This window comes from Hylobates moloch, unplaced genomic scaffold, assembly GCF_009828535.3.
Source record: "Hylobates moloch isolate HMO894 unplaced genomic scaffold, HMol_V3 SCAFFOLD_6, whole genome shotgun sequence".
Lineage (NCBI taxonomy): Eukaryota > Metazoa > Chordata > Mammalia > Primates > Hylobatidae > Hylobates > Hylobates moloch.
This window is the reverse complement of record NW_026652281.1, coordinates 81,776,736-81,800,754: the sequence shown is the minus strand read 5'-3', so window position 1 is coordinate 81,800,754 and position 24,019 is coordinate 81,776,736. Positions and strand designations below refer to the sequence as shown.

Sequence of the window (24,019 nt, the reverse complement as noted above, 5' to 3'; positions counted from 1 at the left end):
GATACAATCACGCCAGCCACGTGTTTTGAAAATTTCTTTTTTTGGGGGGCAGCAGTTTTCCTTTTTTTAAACTTAAATAAATTGTTACAAAATAGACTTTAGAAAATAAGTTACAAATTGTAGCAAAAGGCTCCCTTCCACAGGCAACTTTCCCACCGGTGGGGCTCTGCATCCGCCTCTCCCTGGTGTTGCAATCTGGCTGCTGAGGGTGGCACGGCATCTCAGCAGAGGCTGGCACTGGGAAGAGCACGGTGATGAGGCTGGGGGAAGGAGGTCCTTCAAGGACAGGGATGCGAGGAACACCCCACCCCCTCCTTGGGAAAGAAGCCAGATCTGGGTCCTCTTCACAAGGGGAGAGGAGAAGATATGGGGATGCCCGAACTACTCCTGAGAAAATGTGGAGATCAAGCCCCTCCCTGCACGCGCTCCCTCCCCCAGATTCTGTTCTTTGGAGACTTGAAGTTCAGAGGGAGAAGCTGAGGTCTGCAGGCCACTGGGGTGAAGGATCCAGGAGCGGGGTTGTGGGGGTGGGTGGAGGGGGCAATGGCAAGTCCCCTCTGCCCGTCGCTGGTGCCACTGGGGCTCCTGGGGGGAGAGAGAGAGGAGGTCACCGACTGAGGGGCAGACCCCGCACAGCGTGTACCCCCTCCCAGCCCTGCAGGCCATTCCCCCGCCCCTGGCCCAGGAGGCCCAGATGAGAACAGGGATTCTAGGCCTCCTAATTATTTTCCCAGCCCTGGTAAACTGGCTCCTCGCTCATATCCCTTGAGGTCATGAGAAATCTTCTATCCTTAAAGCCATTCCTTCAGCTTTCAGGTGACTCCCATTGGCCCCCTGCTCTGACAACGCCTGTCAAGGGCCCACCATCTCAGGGCCACCCACCCTCGGTGGCCACTAGATGGAATGGGTCCGCCTCTACTAGAGGAGGTGGAGAGGCCAGCCCAGGTCCTGCTGAGGGAACCGGCCGCCCCATTCCCTGGCAGCCGCGGCCTCCAGCAGTGCTGGGTGGAGGCGATTCCCCACGGAGATGCCCTCTGATCAGGGATGTGACATGGGCTAATGACTGTTGTTGCTGCAGCTGGGCCTGGACTTCAAGGAAACAATTATCTGTGACTCAGTCCTCCAGTTAAAGGTGTGCAGAGGGTGGCAGGGTGCACAGGTGGAAAGGGTGGTTTGGTTGGATCCTAAAAAGGCCGTTGGCAGCAGAGGGAGAAGGGGCTGAATAAAGGTTAGAGAAGAGATGGAAGCAACACTGACAGGGAAGGACCAGAGGTCTAGTTTCCAAGGAGAGGAGCAGCAGAGACAAGGCACAAGGAAAGAGGGACAGGGAGTAGGGTGCCAACCAGTGACCCAGTTTCCATGGCCAAGTCAGCAGGGAAGCCGTGGAGCCCATGCCCCATCCCTTGTTCCCTGGCACCTGGCCTGCTGTAGGAAAGAATGGAACCTAGACCAAACCAATGGCTTCCTCTTTTTCTCTGGAAGTCATTACTTTACTGGCTGACTCAGGAGGGTTTCCAGACACAGCAGCCAGGGGGTACCCAGCGACCTTCCCCTGAACAGAAAGACCATTCCATTCTGGCTACAGTGTAATGGAGGAGCCCAGGCAGCACCCTCGGCCTGACCACGCCCCCACGTGCTGCCCAACCCACCCTGCTATTTGTTATATCTGACCTGCGGGTGCTCAGCTCAGCACATCCTCAAACTACTTCTCTCACCCCATAGCCAAGCCCCCACCCACCTCTTAGAATCCCCGGGGCTCTCTCCTCTCACTCCTTGCTCCCCCACCCACTTTGGGGCCGGACTTCACCCTCCACTGTGTGCCCACCTCCTCCTAGGACCCTTCATGCCCCCTACCGGAGCCAGCCACTGTCCACTCCTGGTGCTGCTGCTGGTGCTGCACGAAGCTGATTCGGCGGCGGAAGTGGCGGGGACAATGGGGGCAGGTGAAAGGCCCCTCCCGGGGTGCGTGGACCCGCCTGTGGCCCTCCAGCCGGGCAGCTGTCCGGAAGGCCTTGCCACAGATGCTGCAGCAGTGGCGCTTGGGGTCCGTGTGGGTCCTGCTGTGGTTCTTAAGAGACAGCAGGTTAGGGAGAAGTTTGGGACAGAGGGAGCAGGGGTACAACCCTGTGGTGTGGGCCTTCTGGTGGTTAAGCAGGCTGCCAGCGTGGCGGTAGGAGCGCCCACACTGGGCGCAGCGGAAGGGCCGCTCCTTGTCCTCAGCCGCCATGGACGTCACCGCTTGTCCTCCCCTGGCTGTCTCCACACTCTCTCCTGGGCCTCTGGGGATTTCTGATGGGGCCTCCCGGGCTTTCCCTTGACCAGGGAGAACCACCTGGTCCTCCCCAGTCCCGGCTTTGGGATCTCTGGCCTCCTCCATCTGGGCTGGCACCTGGCTGTGGCCCCGGGCATGAGCCTGCAGGTGGCTGGCCAGTTCCTGGTGGGACTCAAAGGCCTTGCCACAGTCAGGACAGGCAAAGGTCTGGGCATCTATGTGGTTGTGGCTGTGGCTCTTTGTGGCCACAGGATTCAAGAACTCTTTGGAGCAGAGCAGGCAATAGTGTCGGTCTGTCTTGTGGGTGTTGTGGTTCAAGAGGCTGCCCGACTGGCAGTAAGTCTTGCCACACTGGCTGCAAGAGGAGGAGTGGCTCCCTGGCTGCAGCTGAGAGCTGTTGTCTCTGTTGTCCCAACTATCCATGTGACTCAAAGTAGGTCCATTGAGCTGGCAGTCACCAGTGTGGCAAGGACTCCTGTGGATACTGTCCTCTGGCTCCTCTGACCTGGTCAGGAACGGAGGAACCCAGCCTCCACTATGATTCCCCAGTCCCCCACCTACTGGCCACCCACCTGCCTTCCCTGCGCCCCAGGACAGTGGCTCTGGGGCTTCTGAGCTTGCTGCCCTGATGGGGCTCTGACTGCGCTCCCCTGGCCTTGAGACTCCATTCTCCAGGTGGGGTACTGGCTCAGCACCACCCAATTGGGCCTCTAGTCCCTGGCTGCCAGCCAGGTTCACCTCACTGGCTGCTGTGCCATCCAGGCCTCCCTGGCCATTGGCTGGCTCCCTTTCTGTCTCCTCCTCATGCTCCCGCAGGTGCCGCTCCAAAGATCCCCGGCCAGGGAAGCCGCGGCCACAGAGGGCGCAACGCACAGCTGTGCGCCTGGACCGTCCAGCCCGTCGCCGCCGATTCTCTGAGTGCAGCCTCTGGTGGTCCTTCAGGGCCATGCGGTTGGAGTAGGTCTTGGGGCAGGTGGGGCAGCTGTACTGGCCCGTCTCGTGGCTGCGCCGGTGGTTCAGGAGGCTGCCGGCATGGCGATAGGTCCTCCCGCACTGCCCACAGCGGAAGGGCCGATCTTCCCGAGTTGCCTTTCGGGTACCCCCACCCCCACGCCGCTCCATGTGGACCCGCTGGTGGCTGGCCAGCTGTTTCCGCAGGCGGAAGGTCTTCCCACACTCGCTGCAGCGGAAACGTCGGGGATCTGCATGGATGCGCCGGTGGTTCTTGAGGGACATGAGGTTTGAGAAGCCCTTGGAGCAGGCCTGACAGCCAAAGTGGCCGGTCTGGTGGCTCTGCCGGTGGTTGATGAGGCTGCCGGCGTGCTTGTAGGATCGGCCACACACCTCGCAGCTGAAGGGCCGCTCAGAGCTGGCTTCAGTCTGGCAGCCCTTCTCGGCGGTCTCCAGCCTGGGCTCTATCTCCTCCCCCTTCACAGTGGTCTCCTCCCATACCTCTTCTTTCACCCTGGCCACTTCCTCCAGGGGCTCCACTTTAAGTTCTTCCTGGAGCTTCTCGACTTCTGCTTGCCCCGGCCCCTCCTCTGCCATGTGCTGGGGCTTGCTGCTGCTTCCTTCTGGGATGGGCCCAACCTGCGGCTCACTGCTACCTGCTGCCTCTGGGATGGGCCTAACCTGGGGCTCAGAGCCTTTGCAGCGAGGGTGGTTCCGCAGATGATTACGGTAGGCAGCCAGGTTGGGGTAGCAGCGGGAGCAGACAGGGCAGAGAAAGTCTCCAGTCTGGTGGATCTTGCGGTGGTTCACCAGGCTGCCTCCATGGCGATAGGTCTTGCCACACTGGTTGCAGCGGAAGGGGCGGGGCTGAGCCTCCAGCAAACTTTCCCCACCCTGGATGCAGAGGCCGTCTCCCAAGGGGGTGCCTGCTCCCTCTTGAGACTTGGCATCTCCACCCTCTCCAGAGACAGAATTCACTATGTCCTCCAAGACACTGTCCACGACCATCTCCGTGGCATCACCTGCCACTCCCAAGGGGCTGGGAGCCTTGTCTACAGTAGTCCCAGAACTCTGACTTTGGTGGTGACGCTCCAGGCTCCCCAGGTCATCGTAGGTCTGACCGCAACAGCCACAGATGTGCCCATACCCTGCACTGTCCAGCGCTTCCACCTCCCGCTGCAGCTGATTCAGCAGCTCTGCTTCCGAGAGCTGCAGTGGTGGACTGCGTGCAGGGGCTGCCTCTGCCACTCCTTCCTCTTCCCCCTCCTCCTCTGAGCCCTCAGTCATGCTAGAGGAGCTGTGGGCCTGGCGCTGGTGAAGCCTGTAGCCAGCCCGCCCGGGGAAGATCATGCCGCAGAGGCAGCAGAGGAAAGGCTGTGCTGAGGTCGCCTCCCCAGGCCTATGGTTCTGGAAGTGGCCGCGGAGGGCAGTCAGAGAGTCAAACTCCTTTGGGCAGAGGGAGCACTGATAGATGCCTGGTGGGTGGCAGGGCCTGTGGCTCAGCAGGCCAGTGGCATGGGGGAAAGAACGCCCACAGTCAGAGCATGTGTGAGCGGCCCCAGCCTGCCAGCCAGTGACAGAGTTGGCAGAGTGGGAAGAGGAGTTGGGCTGGCCAGTGGCTGGCTTCTGGTCTTCATCCACCCCAGTGAGGCCATCGCAGAAGCGAGTCCCACCACCTTCCTCACCTGGGATGTCCAAGTTGTCAAGTAAACGGGCATCCTTCCTTTCCAGTCCTTCCCCAGTGCCTCCGCTCTCTTTATCACCCTGGAAATGGGTCTCACCCCTCTCAAGCCCACAATTGTCCCCTTCAGATTCAGCCTGCAAACAGTCCCCATCACTTTCCAGGTTGCCTTCAGCCCCATGAGGACTTTCCCCTGAAGGGTCTTGGGGAGACTCCAGGCCTTCATTGTCTTCTAGCTCCCGGGTCCAGCTCTCTGCTGCCAGGAGTTTGGCTTCTCCCCCACCGCTGGCACCGCCAGCCCGCTTCCAATGCCGCCTGCTCCGCCGCCGACTGTGCCGGCGCAAGTGGTTCTTCATGGCAGCCATGGTGTGGAAGTGCTTGGCACAGGCCCCACAACTGAAGTCTCCTGTCTGGTGGGTCTGCCTGTGGTTGATAAGGCTGCCGGAGTGGCGATAGCTCTTTCCACAGTCTCGGCAGGCAAAGGCCCTAGGAGGTGACACTGTGGTCTCTGTCCTGCTATTTTCCTTTTCCCCTGCCCCATGAGTCAGGCCATGACGTTCAAGGCTCTCAGGGTCTTCAAAGAGCAGCCCACAGTTGCTACAGATATGTGCTGCTGTCCTGTCTGCTGCTGGGGTGATGTCCGTGGCCTCCTCTTCATGTTTGCACACATGGTCTTGATCTGTGTGCGGGGCTGCCTCTGCCTCCACTGGGTCGGGTGGGAGTTCTACCTTGAGGTGGCTGGGGGCACCCTCAGCCCCGATGTCTGCACTTCGGCGAGCAGCCTTGCAATGTACCCGCACGTGGTTGCGCAGGGCCATGAGATTGGGGTACTTGCGGGGACAGAGTGAGCACCGGTACTCTCCAGTCCGATGGCTGTGGCGATGGTTCACCAGGCTCCCCCGGTGGCGGTAAGCACGACCACACTCACTGCACTTATAGGGCCGATGGTCCAGGGTGGTGGTGGGGTCCTCTTCCTCTTTGTGAGTGGTCTCAGCCAGCAGCAGGGGAGCTGGTGGGACTGATGGCTGTCCATTTTCCCCAACTCCTTGCCTGGGCCTGTGATGAGCCCGCACATGGTTTTTGAGGGCAGCCGCATTGAACAGCTGCTTAGAACAGAGTGAGCAGGGGTAGACACCTGTCTGGTGGCTCTTTCGATGGTTGATGAGGCTCCCAGCATGGCGGTAAGTACGGCCACAGTCCCCACAGCGGAAAGGCCGGTATTCCTCCAGGCCACTGTCCTCCAGCTCCCCAGAGGTGCTGAGCTCCGCAGAGCCATTCAGCATCTGTGCACTGGGGAGCTGGTCCTGGCTGCTCTCGTCTGTGTGCCCATTGGTGGTGGGCATCCCTTTCTCCTCCCAGGGTGTCTCCTGCCTTTCACCCTCATGGGACTGCTGGTGTTCCAGCAGCTCCCGGGGGAGCCGGAAGGCACGGGGGCAGTGGGGACAGTGGTAAGGCCGATACTGGGCGTGCAGTCGAGAGTGGTTCTTCAGAGCCATGAGGTTAGAGAACTCCTTGAAACAGATGGCACAGGGGTAGATGCCCAGCGTGTGACTCTGGCGGTGGTTGGTGAGGCTCCCGGCGTGCTTGTAGGTCTTGCCACACTGACTACATTTGTACCGCCGCTCCTCCTCGGCAGGAGGGGACTGGGTGGGCTCCTGGCCTCCTGTGAAGTTCACTACTGATTCAGCCAGATACTGCTCCAAGTTGCTAAGGAGGCTGCTGGCTGGGATGGGGAGAGGAGGGGCTCTGGCAGAGTTAATGGAGGGTCCCCAGCTGTCTGCACCATCCTCAGGACCTGGGTGGCTTGCCAAGCCTTCTCTTTGTCTGGTGGGCAGATCTTCCCATGTACCCGAAGCTGCCCTGGGGTCAGGTACAGATTCACAGTCAGGTGTCTCTTCTGTATGTTTTGTCTGGTTTTCCCAGCCTTCACTAGAGCCAAGCCTTTGGCCCCAGGAGTCAGTGGACACCGTCTCACCCTGGAGGCGTGGAGTGGCTTCCTTGGGGCGTGGGGGCCTGTGCCTGCGGCGGCCCTCAGGAGCATGAGTCCTCATATGGCTCTTGAGAGCCATCGGATTGGAGAAGTCCTTGCCACAGGTGGTACAGGGGAAAAGGCCAGTCTCATGGGTCCGACGATGGTTGACCAGGCTCCCGGGGTGACGGTAGCCCCGCCCACACTGCTGACAACGGTAGGGCCGAGGGATGCTGTCAGCCTCCTCACTGTCCTGGTTGGGAGATGGATGGAGTAGTTCTCGGTGCCGAGAGAGCTCTGGGAGGCTGGGAAAGTGGCGCTGACAGTCGGAACAGCTGAGTGAGGCAGGTGTGTCCTCCATGGGGCAACGTAGCAGAAACCTGGAGGTTCAGAAGGAGCAGACACGTGGCAGCACCTTCCTCTGGTGGAGGGGCCGAGCCCTAGGAAGAGGGGGCAGTGGTTAAAAGGAAGGCCTGAATTAACTTCGCCTCTTGGCTCTACGAGCAACAAGTTCACCTGAGGTCACTGAGAGGTTCCCCAAGCATCCATGCCCAGGGACCTGCTTTCTACGAGATCCAATCTGCAGGCACCATCATTTAAGGCCTCCCTGTGCACAAGCTTCCCAAATATAGGAGCTCCCCTAGGCCTAAGTCATCCCTACAGGTATAGCTAAGGAAATTAAAGTCGAGAGAGATGCAACCTACTTCTGATCACAGACCTGTTATCATGTTCTTCAGACCCGACCCAAAAGGCATTACTGTCCTTTAAGAACAGTAGGAATCTGCTCCCTACAATCCTGAAACAAAAATTTTCTGTGACATCTTAAAAGGACACCAGAACCTTTTCTAGGCCTTTCAGTAAGAGAAGTCCAAATCTTCCTCCTTCATCTCTCAGCTAAACAGAGTAGCTGAGAAGCACTGAAAAATCAGCTGTTCCTCCAGTTAATAGCTGAGGACCTGAGAGGAGAGGTTAGAGGCCTCCTTCAGGGAAAGGGCTGGCTTGTTCCCCCGCCACCCAGAGTCATTTCAGTGTCACAAGGTCTCTTTTCCTTGTGACAAGAGAGTTAAGAGAATTAAGACTCTCTTAACTGGGCCAGGCGTGGTGGCTCACACCTGTAATCCCAGCACTTTGGGAGGCCGAGGCTGGCGGATCACCTGAGTTCAGAAGTTCAAGACCAGCCTGGCCAACATGGTGAAACCCTGTCTCTACTAAAAATACAAAAATTAGCCGGGCGTGGTGGCGGGCACCTGTAATTCTAGCTAGTCAGGAGGCTGAGGCTGAAGAACTGCTTGAACCTGGGAGGTGGAGGTTGAAGTGAGCTGAGATCCCACTATAGCACTCCAGCCTGGGTGACAGAGCGAGACTCCATCTCAAAAAAAACAAAAACAAAAAACAAAAAACCCCAAAAGACTCTCTTAGCGACTTCCTTTATCTACTTCCCCTGAACTCAAACTATCTTCTATCTTGGGAATAACATCAATATCAGGTTGTAATGTCACTTCATTGCCTACCTTTTCTCTCCCATGCCTCCTGATCTTACCCTCACCGGTCTTTCTCATTTTTTTCTTCTGCCTCCTCTCTTAATACTGATGATGACAGCAACTCATGAAGAGTATTATATTACCATGTGCCAGGCACTGTGCTAACTATATTCATTGTGTCACTCAATCCTCAGAACACACGGCAATGCGTTATCCTAGTTCACGTAAGAGCAAACCCACTGACTGAGGCGGTCTTCATCCCAAAGCCCTTGCTCTCTCATACCTCCTACATCCTCTTGTCCTCCAACTCTGACTCTTCTTCCCATGGGACCCCAACACAACTGTCTCCGACCGTAAACCCCTTCACTGAACCTGCCCCCCGGAATTCTCACCTCACAAAGCCCCTTTGATCAAAAGTCCCCTCCCCTAGTCAACCACCTATGAAGTCCTCTGACCTCACTCATCTCCTCTGCCAATTTCCTCTCAGGACGCCTACCTCGCACCGGCGGCCCCCTCTCCTTCCCGCCGCGGGCGCGTCAGTTGGGGACCGCGAACGGGAGCGCGCTTGCGCACTGGGACCCTTACCCTAACTGCAGCCGCGCGCCGCAAGGGGTGGCTGTCGGGGGGCTCTCGCGCTCCCACGCACGCACAGTCAGCCAGGGTTCCCGGGAGGTGGGAGGGAAGGGAAAGAGGGAAAGGAGAAGGGGAGAAGAGGAAGGAGGTAGAGAAAAGAGGGCGCAGCTGGCATGAGCCAGGAGTCTACCCCCAGCTCTGCGGACACTTCCTATTGTTACTAGGAAACAGGAAGTGTCCTTAGGTGCAAAAGCTTCCCCGCGAAACTTCCGCTTCGGGAGCACTGCCTGCCCCGCCTCCAAGCCGCCGTTTTACGCAGACACACTTCCGGCGCTAGGTTCTAGCTCTGCAGGACTGACTCCGCCCACGTAGGTCACAACGCGGCGTCTTTGCAACGCTAGCCACACTTCCGGAGAGAGCAGCTAGAATTGTTCCGGTGCATATTGAATAGGCGCAGAAAAGGGAGAAAAAGATTCTACAGCCCTGGCCACAGTACTTTGGTGACACTTTTCGTGGGGCTCCCTGGAGGACTTTTCCCAAGGCAGATGGAGAAAACTTCATGAAATCCACTCCCTGCTATTAAAGGAAATGTTGTGGAATATAATTGCAGAGCTTGAGCATGGCCTTTTTGTCCTCCCACCTTCTGGTTCTTGAAGACATTGCCGGTGACCTGGCCCCAGACTAACACGAGGCCGGCGTATACCGTCAGCCTGCCCAGCGTCCCCTTGCCTCAGCACAGAGACCTCTTGCAAGATGCTTCTCTGCCGCCATAGGCTGGAGGTTCCCCGGGAACTTTCCCTTCCTTCCTAGCTGAGGAATATCCCTCACTTCCGCTCGCCGGGCCACCGGTCCCGCCTCCCCGCCCCCCGCTGGGTCCTAGCGCCGGCCCCTCTTTGGCAGGGTCCGGGCTCCTTCGGTGCGAGGAGACGACGCCGACGCCACGGAGTCCGCACAAGTCTCATCGGGTAGGAAACGCCGGCGGGAAGCCGCGAGGGCCCCGGGCAGCCCCCACGCGGCCGCGATCCGAGCTGGCCTCAGTTTCCCTGCGGGCGCCGAGGGCGGGCCGGGTTGGCCCAGCGCGAGCAGCGCGGGCGGGGCGGGCGGTGAGCGGCCCCGGGCGCATTGCGGGCCCAGCAGGTCCTAGAACCCGCCGGCTGTCTCCGCGGTTCTGGGCTGCGGACACCCAGGCTCGGCCCGCGCGGCTGCCGGCCCGGTGCGGTGCGGTCCCGGGGGTCCTAGAGCCCGCCATGTTGTGGGTTTTTGTCCCGGCCGCGCGGCACGCGCTGCAAGATCCCCGGCGCCGGCAGCCCCCCTCCCCTGCCGAGGCCGGGCCACCACTCCCGCGGTCCTAGAGAACGCCATCTTGCAAGCCTTTGTCCCTCATTCGGCCCTCCGTCCATTCATTTGTTCATCTCCTCATCCTTCGTTCAGTCCTCCTTGCCACGTCCTCCGAGGCCACGTTTTCTGAGGCTCATAACCGGGGTCCTGCCCTCCAAGGGCTGCCTGGCTGGCGGGGGCGCCGCGTACAGACGGTTGCGAGGAGCTCCGGGTTTCTGCAACTCTTGGCTCCTCGGCGCGCTTCATAGGCCCCACCGCCCTTCAAACTCCCACAAACTTAAGGGACCCCATTTTATTGATGAGGAAACTGAGGCCCAGAGCGGCGTGGGGCCCTTACCTCTCTACTGCCATTAAGTATTTCTGAGGGCACTGGGGAAGGGGGGTTCTTGAAGGATGTAAAGGGGCTTTCCCGTTGGAGAAGGCAGGCAAGGGCTCCCGAGCCCAGGAAACTGCATCTATAGGTGGGGGGTTGAGAATTGTGGCTGGAGGTTCGGTCGCTGTCGGGAGGAGGACTCTGTCGCTGGAGCTGAGACTGGAAAAGTAGGTTGGGATCAGGTTGTGAACTGGCCCGGTTGGAGGCCTAGGATATGATTAGCGCTGACTTCTGCAGGGTTCATCCGCTCACTAGGTCACTCCTGGCCGTGAGGCCTGTGTGGTGACTGCTTGTTTAGAGATGGGAAGATTGAGGTGCCTCCTTTTTCTCCTCATCCCTGCCCCAGGGTCCTAGCCTAGGATTTTTGGAAATTGAATCTCTGCTTGCCTAGTGAGACAGCAGAACTTCATCCCCTTCCTAAGCCAGTAGTGAGGCAAAGCAAGGCTTCATCGCCACGGCAGGGAGCCCACTGTGGGATATTGGGGCAATAATTGGGCCTTGTGGACTTGGAAAGGTGGAAGAATTTAGCTAATAAACAGTTATTGGTGGACATTCTCACAAACTCCTACTGTGGAGGAGGCAGAGGCTACAGACCTGGGTTCAAATTTCAACTGAGGTTGATTCTTTCCATTTGTTTTGGGTCACCACACAGGGTTCTGGGTATAGAGGAGGCAGATGATCGGTTTCCTAGCCCTTTGCCAGCCTGGACTCTGGTGCTGGTGATGAAGAATTAACAACCAAACCATAAGATGTGTAATGCTAGCAAAGCAATAGTCAGGGCTCAGAGAGCAGGTGTTTGGGATTTGAATACTGGCTGGGACCCTGACTAGTTAGCTTGTTTCTTTGTGGTGTCACTTCTCATAAGAACGCTAATCCTGTTGGACCAGGGCCATACCCTTATGACATCATTCAACCTTAATTACTTCCATAAAGGCCTTATCTCCAAATACAGTCACAATGAGAGTTAGAATTTCAATATATGAATGGACAGGGAACATATTCACTTATAATAAACTTCTAGGCAGCTGTGCAATTGGCTTGAGTAGTTGAGTATTATGCACAAAATGCTTAGAATGATACCTTGCCCATGGTAAGCTTGCAAGGAGTATTGTCCAGATGACACCATAAAGGAAATTAGAGAGGAGGGGGCTGGTCACTGTGGCTCATGCCTGTAATCACAGCACTTTAGAAAGCCAAAGTGGAGGAGCACCTGAAGCCAGGAGTTCTCGAGACCACTGTTGGCAGCATAGTGAGACCTTCATCTCTATATACAAAGAATTTTTAATAAATTAGCGAGGTGTAGTGGTGGGTGCCTATAGTCCTAGCTACTCAGGAGGATTGCTTGAGTGCAGGAGTTCGAGGCTGAAGTGAGTTATGATTGAGCCACTGCACTCTAGGGTGACAGAGTGAGACCCAATCTCTAAGTAAAAATAAAGGCCAGGCATGGTGGCTCACATCTGTAATCCCAGCACTTTGGGAGGCTGAGGCGGGCGGATCACTTGAGGTCAGGAGTTTGAGACTAGAGTGGCCAACATGGTGAAACCCTGTCTCTACTAAAAATACAAAAGTTTTTCAGGTGTGATGGCTTTCGCCTGTAGTCCCAGCTACTCGGGAGGCTGAGGCTGGAGAAACTTGAACCCGGGAGGTGGAGGTTGCAGTGAACTGAGATCCAGCCACTGCACTCTAGCCTGGGCAACAAAGACTTTCTCTCAAAGAAAATAAATAAATAAAAATAAAATAAATAGGCCGGGCATGGTGGCTCAAGCCTGTAATCCCAGCACTTTGGGAGGCCAAGGTGGGTGGATCACCTGAGGTCAGGAGTTCGAGACCAGCCTGGCCAACATGGCCATCTCTACTAAAAATACAAAAAATTAGCTGGCCGTGGTGGCAGGCGCCTGTAATCCCAAATACTTGGGAGGCTGAGGCAGAAGAATTGCTTGAACCCGGGAGGCAGAGGTTGCAGTGAGCCGACATCACACCATTGCACTCCAGCCTGGGCAACAGAGGGAGACTCTGTCTCAAAAAGTAATAATAATGAATAATAATAAAATAAAATAAATAAAAATAAGCCAGGCACGGTGGCTCATGCCTGTAATCCCAGCACTCTGGGAAGCCGAGGTGGTGGATCATCTGAAGTCAGGAGTTCGAGACCAGCCTGGCCAACATGGTGAAACCCCATCTCTACTAAAAATACAAAAAATTAGCCGGGTGTGGTAGTGGATGCCTGTAATTCCAGCTACTTGGGAGGCTGAGGCAGGAAAATCTCGTGAACCAGGGAGGCGGAGGTTGCAGTGAGCAGAGATCATGCCATTGCACTCCAGCCTTGGCAACAAGAGTGAAACTCTGTCTCAAAAATAATAAATAAATAAAAATAAAAACAATTTTTAAAAAGTAAAGAGGGCTGGGCGCGGTGGCTCATGCCTGTAATCCAAGCACTTTGGGAGGCCAAGGGGGGTGGATCACTTGAGGTCAGGAGTTCAAGACCAGCCTGGCCAACATGGTGAAATCCTCTCTCTACTAAAAATACAAAAATAAGCCAGATGTAGTGGCGGGCACCTATAATCCCAGCTACTTGGGAGGCTGAGGCAGGAGAATCGCTTGAACCTGGGAGGCGGAGGTTGCAGTGAGCAGATATTATGCCACTGCACTCCAGCCTGGGTGACAGAGTGAGACTCCATCTCAAAAAAAGGGCCGGGCGTGGTGGCTCACACCTGTAATCCCAGCACTCTGGGAGGCCGAGGTGGGTGGAACACGAGGTCAATAGATCGAGACCATCCTGGCCAACACGGTGAAACCCCATCTCTACTAAAAATACAAAAATTAGCTGGGATCGGGCTGGGTGCGGTGGCTCATGCCTGTAATCCCAGCACTCTGGGAGGCAGAGGCAGGTGGATCACGAGGTCAGAAGATTGAGACCATCCTGGCTAACACAGTGAAACCCTGTCTCTACTAAAAATAAAAAAAATTAGCCGGGCATGGTGGCGGGCACCTGTAGTCCCAGCTACGCGGGAGGCTGAGGCAGGAGAATGGCATGAACCCGGGAGGCGGAGCTTGCAGTGAGCCGAGATTGTGCCACTGTACTCCAGCCTGGGCGGGGGAGTGAGACTCCATCTCAAAAAAAAAAACAAAATTAGTCTGGTATGGTGGCAGGCACCTGTAGTCCCAGCTACTTAGGAGGCTGAAGCAGGAGAATTGCTTGATAGATAATCGTGAGATTCCGTCAAATAATAATAATAATAATAAAGAGTAGATAGAGAGCGATTATCGGGGTAAAGATAGCATTGAGAAAGGTAGTCATTCAGTGCTCCTTGGTTGGTTAAAAAAGGAAAAAAATTGGAATATTATAAGGGGGGAAGAAAAGGAAAGGTGGTCAAGAAAGCTCTTTTTGAGGAGGTGACTGGGAGCTGAGATCCAAATAACACCAAAAAAGACAGCTACACAAAGATCCTGGGAGAAGAGTGGCTCAGACAGAGGGAACTGCTAGTGCCACAGCCCTGAGGTGGGAAGGAATTTAGCTTTTTGAGGAGAAGAAAGGGGGCGTCTGCGGGTAGAGCCCAGTGGGCCAGGGAGAGGAGTGGGAGGTGAGGTAGGCAGGATTTTGTACGTGTGTGTGTGTGTGTGTGTGTGTGTGTGTGTGTGTGTGTATTTTTAGTAGAGATGGGGTTTCACCATGTTGGCCAGGCTGGTCTCAAACTCCTGGCCTCAAGTGATCTGCCCAGGTAGGCAGGATTTAGATGGTTTGGGGCTATGCTGGCCATGGAAAAGATATTGGTCTTTTTCCTGGGAGCAGTGGGAAGTCTCATGATTCAACCTGAGGGAGAGAATGGAGACTGGTTGAGAGAGTCCTGCCCAGGAGCCTGGAGACCTAGGTTCGAGTCTGGCTCCTTGACCAGTTGTGTGTCCTTGTGTACAGTTTTTCCTTTGTGGGGGCCTTAATCTCAATATGTGAAAAAGAGGTGTAGTGAACACTTAAAATGCTCCTCTCCTAAGAGCTTGTGGAGACCTAAGGATGTGTGTTTGGTTCTTAAGTATTGGTTGGGCCAGGCACGGTGGCTCACGCCTATAATCCCAGCACTTTGGGAGGCTGCAGTGGGAGGATCACTTGAGTCCAGGAGTTCTAGACCAGCCCAGGCAACATAGCAAGACTTCATCTCTACTAAAAATAAAAATTAGCCAGGCATGGTGGTGCATGCCTGTAGTCCCAGCTACTTGGGAGGCTGAAGTGGGAGGATTGCTTGAGTCTGGGAAGTCAAGGCTGCAGTGAGCCATGATTGCACCACTGCACTCCAGCCTGAGCGACAGAGTGAGATCTTGTTTCAAAACCAAACAAACAAACGAAAGTATTGGCTGGAATGATCCAGAGTGTATTTAAAATACAGATTCCTGAGGCCTACCTCAAGCTCTTTAATAAAAAAAAAAAAAAAAAAAAGGCCGGGCGTGGTGGCTCACGCCTGTAATCCCAGCACTTTGGGAGGCCAAGGTGGGCGGATCATGAAGTCAGGAGATTGAGACCATCCTGGCTAACACAGTGAAACCCCGTCTCTACTAAAAATACAAAAAATTAGCCGGGTGTGGTGGCAGGTGCCTATAGTCCCAGCTACTCTGGAGGCGGAGTTTGCAGTGAGCCAAGATCGTGCCACTGCACTCCAGCCTGGGCGACAGAGTGAGACTCCATCTCAAAAAAAAAAAAAATCTTTTTAATAGTGGGATGTTAGACAGAGACCTAGCCTACCTGGCCTCTTTGTGTAGCTGGGCCCATGCTGAGACCAACCTGGCACTCCCCTACCTTTTCCCCTGGGAAGTGCCGTGGGAGGAGGGATTTCCCCTCCAGCTACCTGGTGTCTGACTCACAGATAGGGAGGCTGAGACCCAGAGCTGGCAAGAGGCAGTAGAAGGGCCAGAGTTCAGAACCACTGGGCCAAGCCCTCTGAGAGGGAAGCAGAGACATAAAGGGTGCCGGCCAGGGTCTCAAGGCAGTTCTGCAAGGATGAGAGAAGACACAGGTATGACCTGAGCTCAGGATTCTGGTCACTGTGGGGCTGGCCAAGGCAGCAGACAAGCCTAAGAGGCCCCAGACCACTGAGCAAGACCCCAGCAACTTAAGGCAAATTAAACACCTGGACTGAAGTCCCAGCTGCTTAGGTTACCCATTGTGAGACCATGGGCAAGTTACTTAACTCTTGGAACCTCGATTTATTCCTCTGTAAAGTAGGGACAAGAATCCCTATCTCAGGAAGCTATAAGACATTAAATTAAATAAACTAGCACACCCAGCAATGTGTCTGGCTCTGAGAAGACTCTTTGATAATTGAGGACAGTAATTATTTTTGACTAATTCATTCCTCACCCAACCCTGTCAGGTAAGTACTATCATTATCTCCATTTTTCAGATTAGAAAACTGAGGTTCTAAGACATGCAGTACATTACACAAGGTCACATCAGCTGGGAAGTGATGGAGGCAAAATCTGAAGCCAGACAGTTTGGCTTCAGGGACTGGGCACTTAACAAAATACTGAACCATTTCTCTGGACCTTGGTTCCCTTATCTGTGAAAATGGAATAATAGAACTTTCCTCATGGGGTTGCCACGAAGGGTAACTGAGCTAATACACATAAGGCGTTTAGGATACTGCCTGGTATTTGGCGAGTGCTCAGTAAATGTGAGCTATCTTTTTTATTTATTTATTTATTTATTTATTTATTTATTTATTTATTTTTGAGATGAGGTCTCACTCGGTTGCCAGGCTGGAGTGCAGTGGCACCACCTTGGCATACTGCAACCTCAGTCTCCTTGGGCTGAAGCATTTCTCCTACTTCAGCCTTCTGAGTAGCTGGGAGTACAGGCATGCACCACCATGCCTGGCTAATTTTTGTGTATTTTGTAGAAATGGGATTTTGCTATATTGCCCAGGCTGGTCTTGAACTCCTGAGCTCAAGCAGTCCACCCACCTTGGTTTCCCAAAGTGCTAGGATACAGGTGTGAGCCACTGAACCTTGCCCAACCTATCATTTTTATTAAGGAAGAACATTATCAGGCAGACTCTCCAGAAACCGTCTGGAAGAGGTAGTGAGTACCTGATCCAGAAATAGGGAGGTATCCCTTGGAAACTGTAGGAAGAATTCAAGTCATCAGGAAGGTTAGAATTCATTCCCTTTAACTTATCTTCAAGCCCCAGAATGGATGGATGGATGGATTGATTGATTGATTGATTGAGACAGTGTCTTGCCCTGTCTCCCAGGCTGGAGTGCAGTGGTACAGCTTGAACTCCTGGGCTCAAGCAGTCCTCCCACTCCAGCCTCTCAAGTAGGCAGGACTACAGGCGCATGCCACCACACCTGGCTAATTTTTATTTTTAGTAGAGATGGGGTCTCGCCAGGTTGCCCAGGCTGGAGTGCAGTTGTACGATCATAGTTCCCTGCAGCCTCAAACCCCTGGGTTCAAGGGATCCTCCTGCCTCAGCCTCCCACGTAGCTGGGACTTCAGGCGCATGGCACCACACCTGGCTAAGCCCTAGGATTTAGTGGGAAAAGTGAAATAACCAAGTGAGAATAGAATGGAGTTTTGTGGGACTGGGGCCAAACCCAAAGGGGAGATGCTTGAGGATCCTCCTTGTGGAAGTGGTGCTCCAGTGAAGGACTTGTCAGATTTGGAACAAGCAGGAAGGACCTGGGGATTTGCATGGTGTGGTGGAAGCCATGGAAAGTTCTTGAGCAGGGAACAGGAAACATCATTCATTACTTTTGGGAGAAGACCAGCTGCATGGGGTTGGGGAGGGAGGGCAGCGTGCAGGCCTGAGGCCAGGACTTTAGGCAGAAGGGTGCTGACTCTAAAGATGTGGCCCTTGCCACGCATCAGGGGCTCCTGTGTCCTCCCTGGGTCAACCAGGTAAGCTGCTTCTCTCGCCCTTTCCTAGCATAAGGGGCCCTGAGTCTCTGTATTTCCCCTAGCACCCTCGTGGCTCAGCTCAGTTTCCTCCTGAACCCCAGTGTCCTAACTTAGAAGCCACCAACCCCTAAGGTGTCCAGATGAGGAAATAGTCTTTTTTTTTCTTTTTTTTTTGAGACGGAGTCTTGCTCTGTTGCCCAGGCTGGAGTGCAGTGGCGTGATCTCGGCTCACTGCAAGCTCCGCCTCCCGGGTTCACGCCATTCTCCTGCCTCAGCCTCCCGAGTATCTGGGACTACAGGCGCCCGCCACCCTGCCTGGCTAATTTTTTTGTATTTTCAGTAGAGACGGGGTTTCACTGTGTTAGCCAGGATGGTCTCAATCTCCTGACCTCGTAATCCACCCGCCTCGGCCTCCCAGAGTGCTGGGATTACAGGCGTGAGCCACCGCGCCCGGCCGGAAATAGTCTTATAAACAACACTCATTTCATTGAGGTCTCATAGTAATCCACAGGGCTGGAAGTAGAATGTAGGCCTCCTAGCCTCTGGGCACACCTGGCTCCCTGCAGCCCCCACTCCTCAGACCCCTTCCCCCAGCAGCAGCTGCTGAGCACTCCTTAAGTGGATCTGCCATAATCCTCTTCCCTTCATCCCCCAGGGAGGATGAGCTGGTGTTAAGACTAATACAGCCATTAATCCTGTTTCCTCCCAACCATGATCCCCAGGAGCAGCTGGGTGGAGGGCGTCTGGGTTTTGGACCAGAAAATAGGGATCTCAGCTAGAGCTGGTATCCCAGGAGGCCATGTTAGATCAGATACATCAGTTATGACTCAGAAAGAGGCTTCTAGCTGCTAGCAATGGCTCAGGCTGCCTTGAGTGATTCTCCATTACCAGAGTTGTGGGAACAGGCCAACAAGATTCCAGAGCAGAGAGTGGACAGATTCCAGTCTGGGGCGGAGGCCCGTACAGCTGTGCAAGGCCAGAATTCTGTGTGAACAGTTGCTGTCTCTGAGGGCTGACCATCCAGAGGAGGAAAGAAAACACAGATGCTGGGGACCTGTCACTTCCAGACAGTGCCAGCTACCAGATTTAGCCCACTGGCTCAGCCCTTTTCTGGTCCCAGGTCTGTCTTTTCTGGGCGCTTGGAGACCTTCAGGCCAGGCCCACGTCTGGGTACACTCTTTATCCTGACATAGTTCTTGGACACTGAACTGAAGAAGGAAGATGGTGAGACAAATGGAACCTGGGCCTCTGGGAATGCCACAGTGTTTGGAAAAGCCCGTTGAGGGGGGAAGTGTAGGTGAATCTTTTGTGACCCCCAGCCTCCTTTCTTAGTGGCTCTGCGGACACTTGGTCCAACTCCTTTCTTCAATGAGCAGATCAGAGAGGAAATGAACGCAGGGTGTCAGAGCCAGGAATGCTGGGCAGGAAGGATGTGGGGGTTCCGAGGTGAGAAATGCAGATGAGATAGGGTTCTCTCTGAGGCCTTCAGGAGTGGCGAAGGTATGTGGCTTTGGTCTAACTTTGCTTCTCTTGCAGAGAAACCCCGTTCACCAAGGCCATGGAAGTGGAGGCTGCAGAGGCCCCGTCCCCAGCCCCCGGCTACAAGCGTTCGGGCCGCCGCTACAAGTGCCTGTCCTGTACCAAGACATTTCCAAATGCGCCCAGGGCAGCGCGCCACGCTGCCACACATGGGCCGGCAGACTGCTCTGAGGAGGTGGCCGAGGTGAAGCCAAAGCCAGAGACAGAAGCTAAGGCAGAGGAAGCCAGTGGGGACAAGGTGTCAGGCTCCGTGGCTAAGCCTAGGCCCTATGCGTGTCCGCTATGCCCTAAGGCCTACAAGACGGCACCCGAGCTGCGCAGCCACGGGCGCAGCCACACGGGGGAGAAGCCCTTTCCATGCCCCGAGTGCGGCCGCCGCTTCATGCAGCCTGTGTGCCTGCGCGTGCACCTGGCCTCGCACGCTGGCGAACTGCCCTTCCGCTGTGCGCACTGCCCCAAGGCCTATGGCGCGCTCTCCAAGCTCAAGATCCACCAGCGCGGCCACACAGGCGAGCGGCCCTACGCCTGCGCCGACTGCGGCAAGAGCTTTGCTGACCCTTCAGTGTTCCGCAAGCACCGGCGTACTCACGCTGGCCTGCGGCCCTACAGCTGCGAGCGTTGCGGGAAAGCCTACGCGGAGCTAAAGGACCTCCGCAACCATGAGCGGTGAGGGTGCCTTCTGGGGCAGGGCGACAGCGTTGCTGCAGCCAATGGGGCCTGGGGTTGAGTCTCAGGGTAAAGTGAGCCAATGGGAAGGTGGGCGTGGCAGATCCAAGGGGAGGCATGTGGGAGAAATTGGTGCCCCTGATTGGGCAGAGGTAGCGACTGCCTTGAGGTTGATCCCTGAGAATGGGATTGGGTCAGATTGGCCTCCGTTCCAGGCCAGCTGGAAAGGGGGCGGGGTTTGGAGTTGGGCAGTTCTGAGGGTCTTTTGTGGAGACCAGGAGGCGTGAGTGGGGCCTGGTTTGTCTAGGTCATTTTTTTTTCTTTTTCTCAGCCTCTACATTAATGACACGTTTCTAGGCTGGGCACAATAGGTCACGCCTATAATTCCAGCACTTCGGGAGGCTGAGGCAGGAGGATCTCTTGAGCCCAAGAGTTCAAGACCAGCCTGGGCAACACAGCAAGCCTCGTCTCTATAAAAATAAAAAAATTACCCGAGCGTGGGGATGTACACTTCTAGTCCCGGGTACTTGGGAGGATAAGGTGGGAGGATGGCCTGAGCCCAGGAGGTCGAGGCTGCAGTGAGCCATGATCAGGCCACTGCATTCCAGCCTGGGGAACAGGAAAAAAAAGGCAGAGGACACATATCTTGGTTTTTTGTTTTTTTTGTTTTGTTTTTGTTTGTTTGTTTTTTGAGACGGAGTTTTGCTCTTGTTGCCCAGGCTAGAGTGCAACAGCGCGATCTCGGCTCACCGCAACCTCCACCTCCCGGGTTCAAGCGATTCTCCTGCCTCAGCCTCCCGAGTAGCTGGGATTACAGGCATGCACCACCACGCACGGCTAATTTTGTATTTTTAGTAAAGACGGGGTTTCTCCGTGTTGGTCACAATGGTCTTGAACTCCCGACCTCAGGTGATCCGCCCGCCTCGGCCTCCCAAAGTGCTGAAATTACAGGCGCGAACCACCGCGCCTGGCCATATCTTGGTCTTTTTTTTTTTTTTTTGAGATGGAGTCTGCCTCTGCCGCCCAGGCTGGAGTGCAGTGGCAAGATCTCGGCTCACTGCAAGCTCCGCCTCCCAGGTTCACGCCATTCTCCTGCCTCAGCCTCCCGAGTAGCTGGGACTACAGGCACCCACCACCACGCTCGGCTAATTTTTTGTATTTTTGGTAGAGACGGGGTTTCACCGTGTTAGCCAGGATGGTCTCCATCGCCTGACCTCGTGATCCGCCCGCCTCGGCCTCCCAAAGTGCTGGGATTACAGGCGTGAGCCACCGCGCCCGGCCCATATCTTGGTCTTTAATGTGCAGAGACAGGTCTTTGGAATAGAGACACCCAGCCAGTCTGAAGTCTTCTTCCTCTGGGGTGCAGCCATGTGGCTGTTAGGAGATTAAGCCTAGGCCCCCACGGACATTTGGGGAACCCCTAAAGTACAGACCAGACAGGCAGTGGGGTCAGGTTATGGATCTGTCGCCTTCATGCCAAGCCCTCCACACCCCCGCAGGTCCCACACCGGCGAGCGCCCCTTCCTCTGCTCCGAGTGCGGGAAGAGCTTCTCCCGCTCATCCTCGCTCACGTGCCACCAGCGCATCCACGCGGCACAGAAGCCCTACCGCTGCCCGGCCTGCGGCAAGGGCTTCACACAGCTCAGTTCCTACCAGAGCCACGAGCGCACGCACTCGGGGGAGAAGCCCTTCCTGTGCCCGCGCTGCGGCCGCATGTTCTCCGACCCCTCGAGCTTCCGTCGCCACCAGCGCGCGCATGAGGGGGTGAAGCCGTACCACTGCGAGAAGTGTGGCAAGGACTTCCGGCAGCCAGCGGACCTGGCCATGCACCGGCGTGTGCACACGGGCGACCGGCCATTCAAGTGCCTGCAGTGTGACAAGACGTTCGTGGCGTCCTGGGACCTCAAGCGGCACACGCTGGTGCACTCTGGCCAGCGGCCCTTCCGCTGTGAGGAGTGCGGGCGAGCCTTCGCCGAGCGTGCCAGCCTCACGAAGCACAGCCGGGTGCACTCGGGGGAGCGCCCCTTCCACTGTAACGCGTGTGGGAAATCCTTTGTGGTGTCGTCGAGCCTGAGGAAGCACGAGCGGACCCATCGAAGCAGTGAGGCCTCGGGGGTGCCCCCTGCACAGGAGCTGGTGGTGGGGTTGGCGCTGCCTGTGGGCGTGGCAGGTGAGAGTTCAGCCGCCCCGGCAGCAGGGGCGGGGCTAGGGGACCCTCCAGCAGGGCTGCTAGGGCTGCCCCCGGAGTCAGGTGGTGTGATGGCCACACAGTGGCAGGTGGTGGGCATGACGGTGGAGCATGTGGAATGCCAAGATGCTGGTGTCCGGGAGGCTCCTGGTCCCTTGGAAGGGGCAGGCGAGGCGGGGGGTGAGGAGGCTGACGAGAAGCCCCCCCAGTTTGTGTGCCGAGAGTGCAAGGAGACCTTCTCCACAATGACGCTGCTGCGTCGGCACGAGCGCTCACACCCGGAGCTCCGGCCTTTCCCCTGCACCCAGTGCGGCAAAAGCTTCTCTGACCGGGCTGGGCTGCGCAAACACAGCCGCACTCACAGCTCAGTGCGCCCCTACACCTGCCCCCATTGTCCCAAGGCCTTCTTGAGTGCCAGCGACCTGCGCAAGCATGAACGCACCCACCCTGTGCCCATGGGGACCCCCACACCCCTGGAGCCCCTGGTGGCTTTGCTAGGAATGCCTGAAGAGGGGCCGGCCTGAAGCCCATGACCCCCCAGCACCACACTCCGGGAGCCCAGCCCCCATCGGGGGCTTCCTGTACCTCCTTTTGCCTGGCTCTGCTCTTTAGACTCCAGATCCCTACCCCTCAGCAACTAGCTCACCTGTCGCCCAGCTAAGAGAGCTGGGACAGTGGAGGCTGGCAGAAGCTGAGACATGACTGTCTAGGAGTAACACTCATTAAAGCTTTCATTTTGGCACCAGGTCGTCTTCTGTGTTCTGGTTGGGAGTGAATGGGTGGGATTTTGGGCATCAGGTAAGGTTCAGTGGAGACCCCTGGATCCACAGATTTGAAACTAGAAGGGTCTTTGAATGCAGTTTCCCAAAGTATGTTTCAGGATGCCTAGTGACAGAAGGTTTCATGGGCAGGTAAGAAAAGAAATTCCCTGTGCCCTTCTTGGGATTCTTGGTGATCAAAACTTGATGATCAAAAGTGGGCTGGGATGGCCCTGGAGGAGCAGTCCTTCTGGCAGCCAGGAGCTGGCATCTCCAGGCCCACTGCCCCCTTGTTGTGAGGGCCTGGGACTTAGGAATCTGCCCTCAAAAGGGGTATTGTTCATTAAAATCTACCCATTTCCTCATAGAAGATACGTCTTCAATTGCCTGGTGGTGGTGGCTCACACCTGTAATCCCAGCACTTTGGGAGGCTGAGGCAGGCAGATCACCTGAGGTCAGCAGTTCTGAGACCAGCCTAGTCAACATGGTGAAACCCTGTCTCTATTAAAATTACAAAAATTAGCCAGATGTGGTGGCGCATGCCATAGTCCCAGCTACTCAGGAGGCTGAGGCAGGAGAATCACTTGAACCTGGGAGGTGGAGGTTGCGGTGAGCCAAGATCCCACCACTGCACTCCAGCCTGGGCTACAGAGCAAAACTCTGCCTCAAAAAAAAAAAAAAAAAAAAATTATCACAAGCATTGATAAGTCCGACAGTGAACACATCTGTTTAGCTTTGTTTAGCCCATACTTGATTATGGAAACCTTTTACTGAGTAGTTCTACTTTTATCCTTTCATAGATAATAAACTGTGTATAAAAATTAGTTATCTTTCCTTTATACTAAAGTAACAAATTAGAAAATTACTTGGTGGAAAAAGGATTCCCAATTCACAACAAAATCCATGGACCATGAAGGAATAAACCTAAACAAGAAATGTGCAAAACCTGTATGAAAAGAAATGATATCTCCAACCTGAAGGATATGAAATAAGACCTAAGTAAATGGAGACATATACCATATACCGGAATGGAAAGACTGATTATTAAAAGATGTCCACCAGGTCCGGTGGCTTACGGCTTTAATTCCAGCATTTTGGGAGGCCAAGGTGGGAGGATCAGCTGACATCAGGAGTTCGAGACCAGCCTGGCCAACATGGTGAAGCTCTATCTCTACTGAAAAATACAAAAATTAGCCGGGTATAGTGGCGGTCACCTCTAATCTCAGCTACTTGGGAGGCTGAGGCAGGAGAATTGCTTGAACCCGGGAGGCAGAGGTTGCAGTGAGCCGAGAACAAGCCGTTGCACTCCAGCTTGGGTGATAACAGTGAAACTCTGTCTCAAAA

At 55.4% G+C, this 24,019-nt stretch overlaps 2 protein-coding genes across 9 annotated transcripts; one reads left to right on the top strand and one right to left on the bottom strand.

Moving 5' to 3' along the window:
• Nucleotides 1-26: 26 nt before the first annotated feature.
• ZNF646 (zinc finger protein 646) lies at nt 27-11,254 on the bottom strand. Of its 7 annotated transcripts, none has more exons than XM_058440931.1 (3): nt 11,233-11,254; nt 1,855-7,313; nt 27-585 (listed from the first exon to the last, which is right to left on the bottom strand). In XM_058440931.1, the coding sequence occupies exons 2-3, from the start codon at nt 7,232-7,234 to the stop codon at nt 464-466; spliced, it is 5,502 nt and encodes a 1,833-aa protein (XP_058296914.1). In that variant the 5' UTR covers nt 7,235-7,313; nt 11,233-11,254; the 3' UTR covers nt 27-463. The 7 variants fall into 7 exon arrangements, with proteins under 7 accessions (XP_058296914.1, XP_058296909.1, XP_058296910.1 ...); XM_058440926.1 differs by lacking the exon at nt 11,233-11,254 and adding an exon at nt 8,851-8,916; XM_058440927.1 differs by lacking the exon at nt 11,233-11,254 and adding an exon at nt 8,810-8,905.
• ZNF668 (zinc finger protein 668) lies at nt 9,234-22,756 on the top strand. 2 transcript variants are annotated; one of them, XM_032157217.2, is made up of 3 exons: nt 9,234-9,892; nt 19,061-19,729; nt 21,229-22,756. In XM_032157217.2, exons 2-3 carry the CDS (start codon nt 19,083-19,085, stop codon nt 22,439-22,441), a joined length of 1,860 nt encoding a protein of 619 aa, XP_032013108.1. In that variant the 5' UTR covers nt 9,234-9,892; nt 19,061-19,082; the 3' UTR covers nt 22,442-22,756. The 2 variants fall into 2 exon arrangements, with proteins under 2 accessions (XP_032013108.1, XP_058296921.1); XM_058440938.1 differs by lacking the exon at nt 9,234-9,892 and adding an exon at nt 11,869-11,887.
• The last annotated feature ends 1,263 nt before the right edge of the window (nt 22,757-24,019 follow it).